General features: G+C 40.3%; 1 protein-coding gene across 1 annotated transcript in view; it reads right to left on the minus strand.

Annotated features, from left to right (window-relative positions):
- The window catches only part of LOC110267659 (uncharacterized), a 38,523-nt gene extending 25,774 nt beyond the window's left edge, over nucleotides 1-12,749 (minus strand). The window contains exons 1-2 of the mRNA XM_088491953.1: nucleotides 12,567-12,749; nucleotides 12,409-12,476 (exon numbers count right to left, since the gene is read on the minus strand). Coding sequence (XP_088348079.1) covers nucleotides 12,409-12,476; nucleotides 12,567-12,749 — 251 coding nt within the window. The remainder of the gene's footprint in view (nucleotides 1-12,408; nucleotides 12,477-12,566) is intronic.
- Nucleotides 12,750-13,441: the final 692 nt, after the last annotated feature.

Raw genomic sequence — 13,441 nt, forward strand, 5'->3', positions numbered from 1 at the left:
AACAATAATTCACAACCTGAGTAGCAATTTCGCATACCAGTGGTAATGGTTTGAGCTCAGGTTTAGGAGGTTTTTCCTCTCCCTGAGGAAATTTCAGAGGCTCTTTCAATTCCTCTGAATCCTCTAGATCAGGCAGAACATCTTTAAAAATGTTTTCCAGCTCTGATTCGAGACTCTCAGCCATGTTGATCTCCTCCACTAGAGAGTCAATAAGATCAACTTTCATGCAGTCTTTTGGTGTGTCTGGATGCTGCATGGCATTGACAGCATTCAACTTAAACTCATCCTCATTGACTCTCAGGGTTATTTCCCCCTGTTGGACGTCAATGAGAGTTCGTCCAATTGCTAGGAAAGGTCTTCCTAGAATGAGAGTAGCACTCTTGTGCTCCTCTATTTCCAGCACTACAAAGTCAGTGGGAAAGGCGAATGGCCCAACCCTAACAATCATGTCCTCAATCATGCCTGATGGGTATTTAATGGAGCCATCAGCAAGTTGGAGACATATCCGGGTCGGTTTAACTTCTTCTATTAAACCAAGCTTTCTGATGGTGGATGCAGGTATTAGGTTGATGCTTACCCCAAGATCGCATAGAGTTGTCCTAGTGCAATTACCCTCTAATGTGCATGGTATCAGAAAGCTTCTGGGATCTTTAAGCTTTTCTGGGAAGTTTTTCAGAATGACTGCACTGCATTCTTCAGTGAGGAGAACTCTTTCAGTTTCTCTCCAATCCTTCTTATGACTCAAGATCTCTTTCATGAACTTGGCATAAGAAGGTATTTGCTCAAGTGCCTCTGCAAAAGGAATCTTTATTTCAAGAGTCCTGAGATAATCTGCAAAGCGAGCAAATTGCCTATCCTGCTCCTCTTGGCGGAATTTTTGAGGATAAGGTATCTTAGCTTTATATTCCTCAACTTTGGTTGCTGCAGGTTTATTTCCTACAGAAGTGGTTGAAGAAGCCCTTTTAGAGGGGTTGTCATCAGCACTTGTGTGTGTTTGATCCCTCACTGGCAATTGAGTGCCAGGGTTGGAAGCTGGAGTGACGTTAGATGCCAACTCCTCAGCTGTTCCTGGCGTCAGAACGCCAGAACTGTGCTTCCTTTGGGCGTTCAACGCCAGTTCCTTGCTTGTTTCTGGCGTTGAACGCCGGTCCTGAGCATGGTTTGGGCGTTTAGCGCCAGCCTTCCACCCAATTTCTGGCGTTTTAGCGCTAGAATTATTTTTTCCTGGGCTCTTACTGTCCTCAGATGAAATTTGGGTAGTTTGCTCATTTCTTGGCTTCCTGCTGTCTTGAGGTGGGGTATTTAATATTTTCCCACTTCTTAATTGAACTGCTTGGCATTCTTCTGTTATTTGTTTTGATAGCTGCTGCTTTGTTTGCTTTAATTGTTCTTCCATATTTATATTAGCCATCCTTGTCTCTTGTAGTCTCTCCTTGATTTCGGCTAACTGTTTTGTTAGAAAATCCAATTGCTGATTGAATTCAGTAGCTTGTTCAGCAGGACTGAGTTCAGTAGTCACTGTTTTAGCCTCTTCTTTCATGGAAGGTTCACTGCTTAGGTACAGATGCTGATTTCTGGCAACTGTATCAATGAGCTCTTGAGCTTCTTCAATTGTCTTTCTCATGTGGATAGATCCACCAGCTGAGTAATCTAGAGAGATCTGAGCTCTTTCTGTAAGCCCATAATAGAAGATGTCTAGCTGAACCCACTCTGAAAACATTTCAGAGGAATATTTTCTTAGCATCTCTCTGTATCTCTCCCAGGCATCATAAAGAGATTCATTATCTCCTTGTTTAAAGTCTTGGATGTCCAGCCTTAGCTGTGTCATCCGTTTTGGAGGAAAGTATTGATTCAGGAATTTTTCTGACAGCTGTTTCCATGTCCTTATGCTAGCCGTAGGTTGGTTATTTAACCACCTCTTAGCTTGATCTTTTACAGCAAATGGAAACAGTAATAATTTGTAGACATCCTGATCTACTTCCTTATCATGTACTGTGTCAGCAATTTGTAAAAACTGTGCCAGAAACTCTGTAGGTTCTTCCTGTGGAAGACCGGAATACTGGCAACTTTGCTGCACCATGATAATGAGCTGAGGATTCAACTCAAAGCTACTGACTCCGATGGAGGGTATACAGATACTACTCCCATATGAAACAGTAGTGGGGTTAGCATATGACCCCAGAGTCCTTCTGGACTGTTCATTTCCACTTAGATCCATGATGGAGAAAGGGAGATGATGTGGCTTTATTTTATTTATTTTATTATACAAAAAAAATTCGAAATAATAAAATAAAATAAAATAAAAACTATAATAGAATAAAAAAATTGAAAATATTTTATGAGGATTTTCGAAAAAAAATGAAGAGAGAGAATAAGTGGTTAGTAGGTTTTGAAAAAGGATATGAATTTTTTTAAAAAACTTGACAACTAAGATATGATAAGATAAAATTTTTGAAATTGAAATCTGAATTTTTATGAAGAATTTCAAAATATTAGCATAAAAATAGTTGGAAAAGATATTTTTTTTTTTGAATTTAATAAGGAAAGAGAAAAACAATAAAATAGCGCAAGATTTAAAATTTTTTATATCTAATGCTCCTTGTTTTTGAAAATTTTGGAGGGAAAACACGAAGGAACACCAAACTTAAAAATTTTAAGATCAAGACACAAGGAAAATTCAAGAACACTTTGAAGAATCACAAGAACCACAAGAACATGAAGGTAAAACACCAAACTTAAAATTTTTAGCAAACCAAACTAAAATTTTCGAAAATTATAGAAAGATTAACAAGAAAACACCAAACTTAAAGTTTGGCACAAGATTTAATCAAAGAAAAATTAATTTTTTTTTCAAAAAAAAAGATTTTAACAAGAAGATACCCAATTACCAAGAACATAGACCAACGCTCTAGCCAATTGGGCAATAAATGTAACACTTGTTTTGAAGAAGTATTTTTAATAACTAAGAAAAATTTTTGAAAAATTAAAAAAAAAAGAAAATAAGGATTTTAAAAAGAAAATTTCAACCAAAAACAATAATAGAAGACTCTAAACCAAAAAGAAAAATTTTTCTTAATCTAAGCAACAAAATAAACCCTTAGTTGTCCAAACTCGAACAATCCCCGGCAACGGCGTCAAAAACTTGGTAAACAAAAATTACTTCACACTATGTAATTCCGCACAACTAACCAGCAAGTGCACTGGGTCGTCCAAGTAATACCTTACGTGAGTAAGGGTCGAATCCCACGGAGATTGTTGGCTTGAAGCAATCTATGGTTATCTTGTAACTCTTAGTCAGGAAAACAATTCACTTATCAAATTGAATTACGAAAAATAAGAGAGTATGAAATAAATACTTATTATGCAGTAATGGAGAATATGTTGGGGTTTTGGAGATGCTTTGTCTTCTGAATTTCAGCTTTTCTCTTGTATTCCTCTTCCCTCATGCATGCAAAAGTGCAAAGTTCCTTCCATGGGAGGCTCTATGTAAGGTGTCACCGTTGTCAATGGCTACTTCCCATCTCCTTAGTGAAAATGGTCCAAATGCTCTGTCACAGCATGGCTAATCATCTAGAGGTTCTCGATCATATTGGAATAGGATTTACTATCCTTTTGCGTCTGTCACTACGCCCAGCACTCGCGAGTTTGAAGCCTGTCACAGTCATTCAATCCCAAAATCCTACTCGGAATACCACAGACAAGGTTTAGACTTTCCGGATTCTCCTGAATGACGCCATCAATTCTAGCTTATACCACAAAGATTTTGATTATGGAATCTAAGAGATACTCATTCAATCTAATATAGAACGGAGATGGTTGTCATGCACACGTTCATGGGTTGAGGAAGGTGATGAGTGTCACGGATCATCACCTTCTCCATAATTAAGCACGAATGAATATCTTAGATAGGAACACTTATGTTTGAATGGAAAATAGAAGTACTTGCATTAATTCATCGAGACGCTGCAGAGCTCTTCACCCCCAACAATGGGGTTTAGAGACTCATGCTGCCAAAAGGTACAAATTTCAGATCTAAAATGTCATGAGATACAAAATAAATCTCTAAAAGTTGTTTAAATACTAAACTAGTAACCTAGGTTTACAGAAAATGAGTAAACTATGATAGATAGTGCAGAAATCCACTTCTGGGGCCCACTTGGTGTGTGCTGGGGCTGAGACTAAAGCTTCTCACGTGCCTGGGCTGTTTTGGGCGTTCAACGCCAGGTTGTAACCTGTTTCTGGCGTTGAACTCCAACTTGTAACCTGTTTCTGGCGATGGACGCCAGACTGCAACATGGAACTGGTGTTGAACGCCAGTTTACGTCGTCTATCCTTGAGCAAAGTATGGACTATTATATATTGCTGGAAAGCCTTGGATGTCTACTTTCCAACGCAATTAGAAGCGCACCAATGGGACTCCTGTAGCTCCAGGAAAAACCATTCCGAGTGCAGAGAGGTCAGAATCCAATAGCATCAGCAATCCTTTTTCAGCCCGAATCAGATTTTTGCTCAGCTCCCTCAATTTCAGCCAGAAAATACCTGAAATTACAGAAAAGCACACAAACTCATAGTAAAGTCCAGAAATATGAATTTTTCCTAGAAACTAATGAAAATATACTAAAAACTTAACTAAAATATCCTAAAAACTACATGAAATTAACCCCAAAAAGCGTATAAAATATCCGCTCATCAGCACTCCAATTGGCTGACAGAATATTTAAGTTTCCACATGGGGTGGTGGAAGACTTGCTAGTGAAAGTAGGAGAGTTTATTTTCCCTACTGATTTCGTTGTGCTGGACATGGAAGAAGGGGCCAACATGTCAATTACCCTAGGAAGACCATTCCTAGCTACTCCTGGAGCCATCATCGATGTGCAAAAAGGGGAACTAGTCTTGAGGTTGCATGAAGAGAAAATGGTCTTCAATGTCTTCAAAGCAATGAGTTACCCCAAGGAATCCATAGGAGAATGTATGCTGGTAGACACCATGGAACAAATAGTTCAAGAAGTCTTGGAAGAAGAACAATGTGGAGGAACCATTGAGCTGGAACAAGCACCAGATGGAGAATCACCACAAGCAACCATGGGAAACTCAATCATGCCAACCACTACAAACAACAAAGATGAAGAGTCACCAAAACTAGAGCTGAAAGCATTACCACCCAGCTTGAAATATGCATATCTGGGTGCTAACAACACTCACCCAGTGATCATAAATTCAAGTCTGAGTAAGGAACAAGAAGAGGAGCTCATCCAAGTGCTGAGACAACACAAGGATGCCATAGGCTGGACACTTGCAGATTTAAAAAGAATCAGTCCTTCGATGTGTATGCATAAAATCTTGCTTGAAGAAGATGCCAAACCTTCAAGACAACAACAAAGGAGGCTGAACCCAACTATGAATGAAGTGGTTCAGAAAGAAGTGTTGAAACTATGGCAAGCAGGGGTAATTTACCCGATCTCAGACATCCCTTGGGTAAGCCCGGTGCAAGTAGTCCCTAAGAAGGGAGGGATCACTGTTGTGGCAAATGAGAAGAATGAATTGATACCCACAAGGACAGTGACCGGATGGCGTATGTGCATTGACTACCGGAAACTTAATGAAGCCACCCGGAAGGACCACTTTCCCTTATCTTTCATGGACCAGATGCTTGAAAGATTGGCAGGACATGAGTACTATTGCTTCCTAGATGGGTATTCGGGCTACAATCAAATTGTTGTAGACCCCAAGAATCAGGAAAAAACTTCATTTACTTGTCCCTATGGTGTCTTTGCTTATAGGAGAATGCCCTTTAGATTGTGCAATGCACCTGCAACATTCCAAAGGTGCATGCTCTCCATTTTTTCAGACATGATTGAGAAGTTCATAGAAGTATTCATGGATAACTTCTCTATATTTGGGAACTCATATTCTGATTGCCTATACCATCTTGCTCTTGTGCTAAAAAGGTGTCAAGAAACCAACCTAGTTTTAAACTAGGAGAACTGCCATTTTATGGTGACTGAAGGGGTGGTTCTTGGTCACAAGATTTCAAAAGATGGCATAGAAGTGGACAAGGTAAAAGTGGAAGTAATTGAAAAATTACCTCCACCTTGCAATGTCAAAGCAATTAGAAGTTTTTTGGGACATGCTGGGTTCTATAGGAGGTTTATCAAAGATTTTTCAAAGATTGCAAAACCCCTTAGCAACCTACTTGTCTCAAATACTCCCTTTGTTTTTGATAGAGAGTGCATGGTAGCCTTTGATGAACTTAAGAAGAAACTCTCCTCTACACCTATTATAGCACCACCAAGCTGGGATCTTCCCTTTGAACTAATGTGCGATGCATCTGATTTTGCTGTTGGTGCTGTTCTAGGACAGAGGAAAGACAAGCTAGTACATGTTATTTACTATGCTAGCAAGGTTCTTAATGAGAATCAAAGGAACTATACTACCACGGAGAAAGAACTTTTAGTCATAGTTTTTGCCTTTGACAAGTTTAGATCATATCTTATTGGCTCAAAAGTAATTATGTTCACTGATCATGCAGCACTCAAATACTTGCTTACCAAACAAGAATCTAAGCCCAGACTAATAAGGTGGATTTTGCTGCTCCAAGAATTTGACATTGAGATTAAAGATCGAAGCGGAGCAGAGAACAAGGTAGCTGACCACCTCTCAAGGATCCCACAAGAAGAAGAGATGCAGCAAGTAGCAGTCAATGAAAGCTTTCCTGATGAACAATTGATGATGATTCAAGTAGCCCCTTGGTTTGCAGACATAGCCAACTTCAAGGCTATTGGGGAACTACCAACCAACATCTATAGGCACATGAGGAGGAAGCTAATTAAGGATGCCAAATACTACATCTGGGATGATCCTTATTTGTTCAAAAAGTGTGCTGATGGAATCCTAAGAAGGTGTATATCCCATGAGGAAGGGTAGGAAGTATTATGGCAGTGCCATGGATCCGCATATAGAGGTCACTTCAGTGGAAAAAGAACAGCAGCAAAAGTGCTTCAATCCGGATTTTACTGGCCAATAATGTTTAAGGATGCCAAGGAAATGGTGTCAAGGTGTGATAAATGCCAAAGAGCTGTTAATCAAACCAAGAGAAATGAGATGCCACAACAATTCATACTAGAGTTGGAGCTATTTGATGTATGGAGAATTGATTTCATGGGACCCTTTCCAACCTCCTACTCAAATTGCAACATATTGGTGGCTGTTGATTATGTCTCAAGGTGGGTAGAAGCCATAGCCACTGCAATAAATGACAACAAGGTTGTGATAAGCTTCTTGAGAAGGAACATCTTCAGCAGATTTGGAGTTCCCAGAACTCTCGTTAGTGATGGAAGGACACACTTCTACAACAGACAACTTGAGACACTCCTTCTCAGATATGGAGTAAAGCACAAAGTGGCAACTCCATACTACCCACAGACCAACGGGCAAGCTAAAATCTCCAACAGAGAGCTGAAACGAATCTTTGAAAAAACTGTTGGAAGCTCAAGAAAGGATTGGTCTAAGAAGCTGGATGATGCACTATGGGCCTACAGAACAGCCTATAAGACTCCCATTGGGATGTCTCCATACCAACTGGTATATGGCAAGGCTTGTCACTTACCAGTTGAACTTGAGCATAGAGCATTTTGGGCTCTAAAGATGTTAAACTATGATGAGCAAGCTGCTGGAGAAAAGAGATTAATGCAACTCAATGAGCTGGAGGAGTTTAGAAATCAAGCATATGAGAATGCAAAAATCTATAAAGAGAACACAAAAAAGTGGCATGACCAAAAGATAGCAAGAAGAGAGTTCACTGAAGGACAGAAGGTGTTGCTCTACAACTCAAGACTCAAGTTCTTCCCTGGGAAACTTAAGTCTCGATGGTCAGGGCCTTTCACCATACTCAAGGTATTTCTTTATGGTCATGTGGAGCTCATGGAGGACAAGACTCAGAGAACTTTTACTGTCAATAGCCATAGACTCAAACACTACATGGAAGGCCCCTTAGAGGAGCAGAGAGTGAGCTACAAGCTCAGCTGAAGATGAAGGAATGTCAAGCTAATGACAATAAAGAAGCGCTAGTTGGGAGGCACCCCAACACTTTATCCTTTTTGATTTAATTGATTTTCTTAGAAGTAGTTAAAAATCTATTGCTTTAGATAGTTTAATTTTTAGTCTCACCTTGAGGTTACAGTATCAATTTAGGATTAGTTTACAATTGTAGGTTAGAAATTTTGATATTAGCTTTGGTAGCTAGATTTTTTTTACACCCTTTTATTTCTTTCTATTTTAGAATTTAAACTTGATGAAGGCATAAATCATGATGAGTGAATGGGCTGAGAACTAGCTAAACTGCTAAGTTTGGTGTGGCCTTCCACCCACTTAATCTAGGCTTACAAACAATTAATAGCCTGATCTTGAAGAGTAAGCCCAAAGAATAAGTTTGGTGTGGCCACCACCAAGAATCACCTAGCAACCCAAGTCACCTTATTTGAAGGCACTTAGTGCTTTGGGTAAGAACATGAACGTGGTTTAATGAGTTCAGAGGAACTGGAATCAAAAGAAAATGAAAATATTGATGTTATTCCACTCTTATGAACACATTAAATACACAATGATGAAACCAATTTATTAAGATGCCAAAGAATTAAGTTTGGTATCCCAAGGGACACCCATCAGTTGCAATCCAATTCACTCTTGATGAGAAGGAATGTGAAGGGGTTCTTTTGTCATTACTAATGGGTCCAGTTTTAATTTCAGGAGAGAAGATGAGGCCCACATGGTAAACAACTCACAAAGCAAAGAAGTCAAAGTGTACTTGCACTTTGGAACTCAACACACGCAAAAGACACAGTGAGAAAAGAGTTGGCGCCTCTTCCCACGCTAGGCGCCACTCCCCAAGTGGGAAAACATTTAACCCTTTTTATTTCCCACCCTTCGAACCACACCATTCACCCATTATAAAAGCCTCACTTCCCCATCTCCTATTCCACTTCAACAACCCCAATCACACACGAAGATCATACAACCCTAACCTTCCTTTCTCTTTTCATCTTTTACCATCTCTTTCCCTACTTTCTTTCTTTCTTTTTTTTTCTTGATTGGGACAATCAAGTCCTTAGTTTGGTGTTAGAGCAAAACCTTGTTTTGCTTGCTTTTTCTTGCAACACCCATTTTTTCACTCTCAAACACACTCTCTCAACCTCATGGCACCACCAAAAAGCTCAGCCTCAAAGAAGAGAAAAACCAAGGAACCATCCTCTGGATCCTTAAGCTCTTTCAATGACTACAAGTTCCTTTCGGCATTCAACCAAAATCAATTCTATGATTGGGTGAGTGAGAGGGAGATCATTCCAAAAGTTAGGTTTCAACTAGGGAGGAACGAGCACATTGAAATCAACATTGAGATCAACAATAGAGCTAGGTCGCTTCTATGCAACCCACCAAGGAAAGTGGTAGAGAGCTTGGTGAGGGAATTCTATGCCAACGTAGTGCCTCAACCAGGGCAACACTATGGCTACATTAGCTATGTAAGGGGGAAGTCCATTGACTACAGCCCCTCTAGCATAGAAAGAATGCTAATGGTGAAGAGGACAAGCTCCACTCGGAGCTATGAAGAAAGAATGAAGCAGCAAAATCCTGGATTTGATGAGATCCTGAATGAAATTTGTGTGATGCATGTGCGTTGGATAAATGATAAGGATGGGATACCCAATCAACTAAGGAGAAGAGATTTGAGCCCCCAAGCTAGAGGATGGCTAGAATTTGTGAAGAGGTCCCTAATCCCCACATCCAACACTTCAGAGGTGACCAAGGAGAGAGCTGTACTCATCTACTGTAACACCCTAACTACCAAAACTCACGCTTCCGGCTGCGCAACTCTGATAGCTCGGACATTACAACGACTCTTATACTATTTAATACAAAAATATGAGCCTGTTTAAAACTTTAAATCGCAATACCGATCCAAAAAGAATACTTTCGTTCGATAACGTACATTCACCGAATACCATACAACTTACAAAAGCTCATAAAGAGTACATCCATATATATACACACATATATATATATAAATAATATTACAAGCATTAGACAATACAATTCCTATCCCTCTTATAGAATATCTCAAGATAAAGGCGAGAGTACAAAAAATAATAATCTAAAGCAATACAGAGCATTTCAACAACAACTAAATAAACTCTTCGTGACTTCTGCGCCCATATCCTGAAAGGGGAAAAATGTAGGGGGGGTGAGAACATCATCCTCGAAAGGGTTCTCAGTAGAGGGTTTTTGGGAATTACTGTAATAGGATACGTGAAGATAACTGCACCAGTGATTAATAACCGTCTTATGCCTCTTTTCAAAAACAACGGTTTACAATAAAAGTAAAGAGAAAAATCTTTTCTGAAAGAACCGTTCAATTTTCAAAAACTCAAAAACCTTTCAGAATGGTTTATCTATGCGGAACCAAAATAGCCTTTCATATTTTATTCCAAACCAGAAACACAAAACCGAAATCAACCATCAGTTCATCTCATTCCAACCACGGCCCTAGGCCCAAACAATCCAACAACAACCAATCACCACAGTCCAACAGAGTCCTAGTAGCAAACACAAATAGGAAGATGCAAGCACAAACAAATAGTTATTGCAAGTAGAACAGTTAGCAATTAATTACATAGGCAAACCAAGTATAATATGCACACCCAAAAAATGTCACATAAATGCATATGATGCATGCCTGTCCCTAGTGGCTGATAATATCATCTGTCGGTTATATAGCCAACCCAACACGTCCTGGTAGCTAACCATGGACAGAAACACCCATCGCGGAGCAAGTAGGTTTGAGCTACAACCCCATTGCTACTACCTAGGCGGGTGTTTAAAAGCTCAACCTGGAGCGAGTGGAATCACCACTACTACCGCTACTACCCAGGCGTCACAGTCTCTAACCTGGAGCAGGTGGGACGAACCACAACCTTTGCTACTACCCAGGTATCTCAAGCATATATTCATTCAGTCCCAGCCATGGATCAACATCCATCTCAGCCATCCGGCTTAAATTCATAATTCATAGTCAGCCATACGGCCCATAACTCATTCGGCAATCAGCCATAAATCAATATCATACACTACCAAGTCTTTAGGGAAGGTTAACCTATATCAATTCCTTAAAATTCATTGAAACTCTTAAAATCATGGATTCTCGGTTCAAGTAAATAAAAATGAATTTATTATGAAACCGACCATACAAAATCACAAGTTCCAACCCGGTCCAAAAATTAACTCATTTGAAAAGGAACCAGTTCATTTGAATCAAACCACTTTCAGGTTTCTTTTTGGAACCCATTTTTCTAACTCTTCCAAAATGCCTCAAACTTAATTACTCAATCAAAAGTCTAGATTCCTTTGAAATCACTAAAAACTCCTTTTTATATTGAAATCAATATTAGAGCATCATTCTTTCCTTTAGTGATTCAAACGGTAAAAATAGTTCATTTCTAAATAAGTCAAACTCAAGGCATAAAGTTCACTAAATAAATTAAGCTTGAAAATATAAATATTCTCTTAATAAATCAAATAATACAACTTCTCAAATCCAATCCTTTTTAAATAATTTTTTAAACAAGACTAGGATTTTGTAGAAATTTCGGCAGCACCTCCCCTAAAACTTGGACTTTTGCCACCCGGTTCGGGTCCCAACTAAACCTTTTCTCATTCCTTTTCAATAGCTCAAAACCAGAAATCAATTCAAAGCAAGTTAAATCCAACAGTCGCCTCAGTGGCATATCTCAAGAAAACCATTTCAAAGTCAACTCAATATCAATCAATTTAACTCATTTCCAAAGCTTTAAAGAAACGGTTCAGTAACAAATCATTTGTCCAAGATCAAGTCAATTAAAGTAAACCAGGCTGAATTCAAAAGTGCATTCGACTTTTCATATCATCAAATAATTGACTCAAATAAAATCAATCCTCAACGGATTAAACTCATATTTCAAATCTTTAAAGAATCACTTCAAAACATTACATTTCACAAAGCTGCACAACAATTCAGCCAAACAAACATCCATAATCATTCGACTCAATCGAATAATACATAAGGCAGATACAATCACTAAATACACCATATCTCATATCAGTATCCATATGTAATAATTCCAATAATAAACTATATTTTTCGGAAAGCGCCCCTACCTCAAAACGCAAATTCCATAACTCAAACGTGTCACAGAGTCCTTTCCGCGTCAACCCGAAATCATCAACAACCGCAACCTCAGCTTCAAGCCACATCCGCAATAACCATAGCGACACTAATCGCAACATAGAATAATCAGGACTCGACCCCACGTTACCAAAACTCATTCATTAACAAACACAACCGAAAACTAACGCGAGACTTTTCGAAACATAATTTCTTACCGGAATAACACGAAGCAGCTGCGATTTCGAACCGGCGGTAGCAACAACTCTGGCGGCGGCCGGAAACTCTGGTGGATCAACTAGAAAAACTACACAGCATCAAAACCATCTCGAAAACCAAAAAGGCAGAAACCTCAAATGAAACCCTTACCGGCAACTTTTCCGGCGACGGCAGAAGTAGCCAGAACCTCTGGCGGTGGTTCCGGTGGCCTCAGAACTCCGGCAGCGGCACTGTCAAACTCCGATGGTGTTTCAGGGCAGCTCCGGTGGCAGAAAGGTTTTCCGGCGACCATACACAGCAGACCCCCAACCACAGCAGCAACTAGGAGACCGGCGGCCATAGCGCCAGACTCTGCGGCACGGCAGCAAGGGCAGTGGAACCACCCACGGCGACGGGGATACCCTCAACCACAACCGTGGCAGCAACGGCGATGGAAGGGCAGCATTGCTTCCTCACGACTCATCCCTTTCCCTCTTCTCTGTTCGCAGCTTCAACGGCGGCGGCAAGGGACGGGTTCGACAGCGACGATGAGACAGGCTGGTCGGTGACGAGCAGGACGGCGGCCCCACGCTCGGCGATGGTGGCAGGCGGCGATGGCTTCCCCACAGTGGCTCCCTTTCGCACATCTCCTCTCTTCCTGTGTGCGAGTTCAGCGGCGGCGAGACAGACAGGCGCGGCGCTCTTCCCCCTCCTCGGTCAGACGACGACGGCAGTGAGACCAGGACGCCGGCGCAGGTCTTCCTCTCCTCCTCCCTTCTTCCGCGGCTCAGTCTCCATTTCTCTCTGATTTTTGGCTTTTGTTCCTTTCCTTTCATGGAGAAAGAGGAAAGGAAACCGTGTGCTGCTGTTTGTGTTGCTGAAGGGGGGTTGGGGTGGTGGCTGCTGGGTTACAAGGATTAGGGTTTCATTTTCGAAACTTAGGGTTAGGGGCAATATAGTAATTTCACATAAAAATAGGGATAATATGGTAATTGAAACCCAAATTAAATCCAACACTAATCATATATAGGAAAATACTATTTGCTCATCAAC

This window comes from Arachis ipaensis, chromosome B10 (assembly GCF_059453495.1).
Source record: "Arachis ipaensis isolate K30076 ecotype BB chromosome B10, ASM5945349v1, whole genome shotgun sequence".
Classification (NCBI taxonomy): Eukaryota; Viridiplantae; Streptophyta; class Magnoliopsida; order Fabales; family Fabaceae; genus Arachis; species Arachis ipaensis.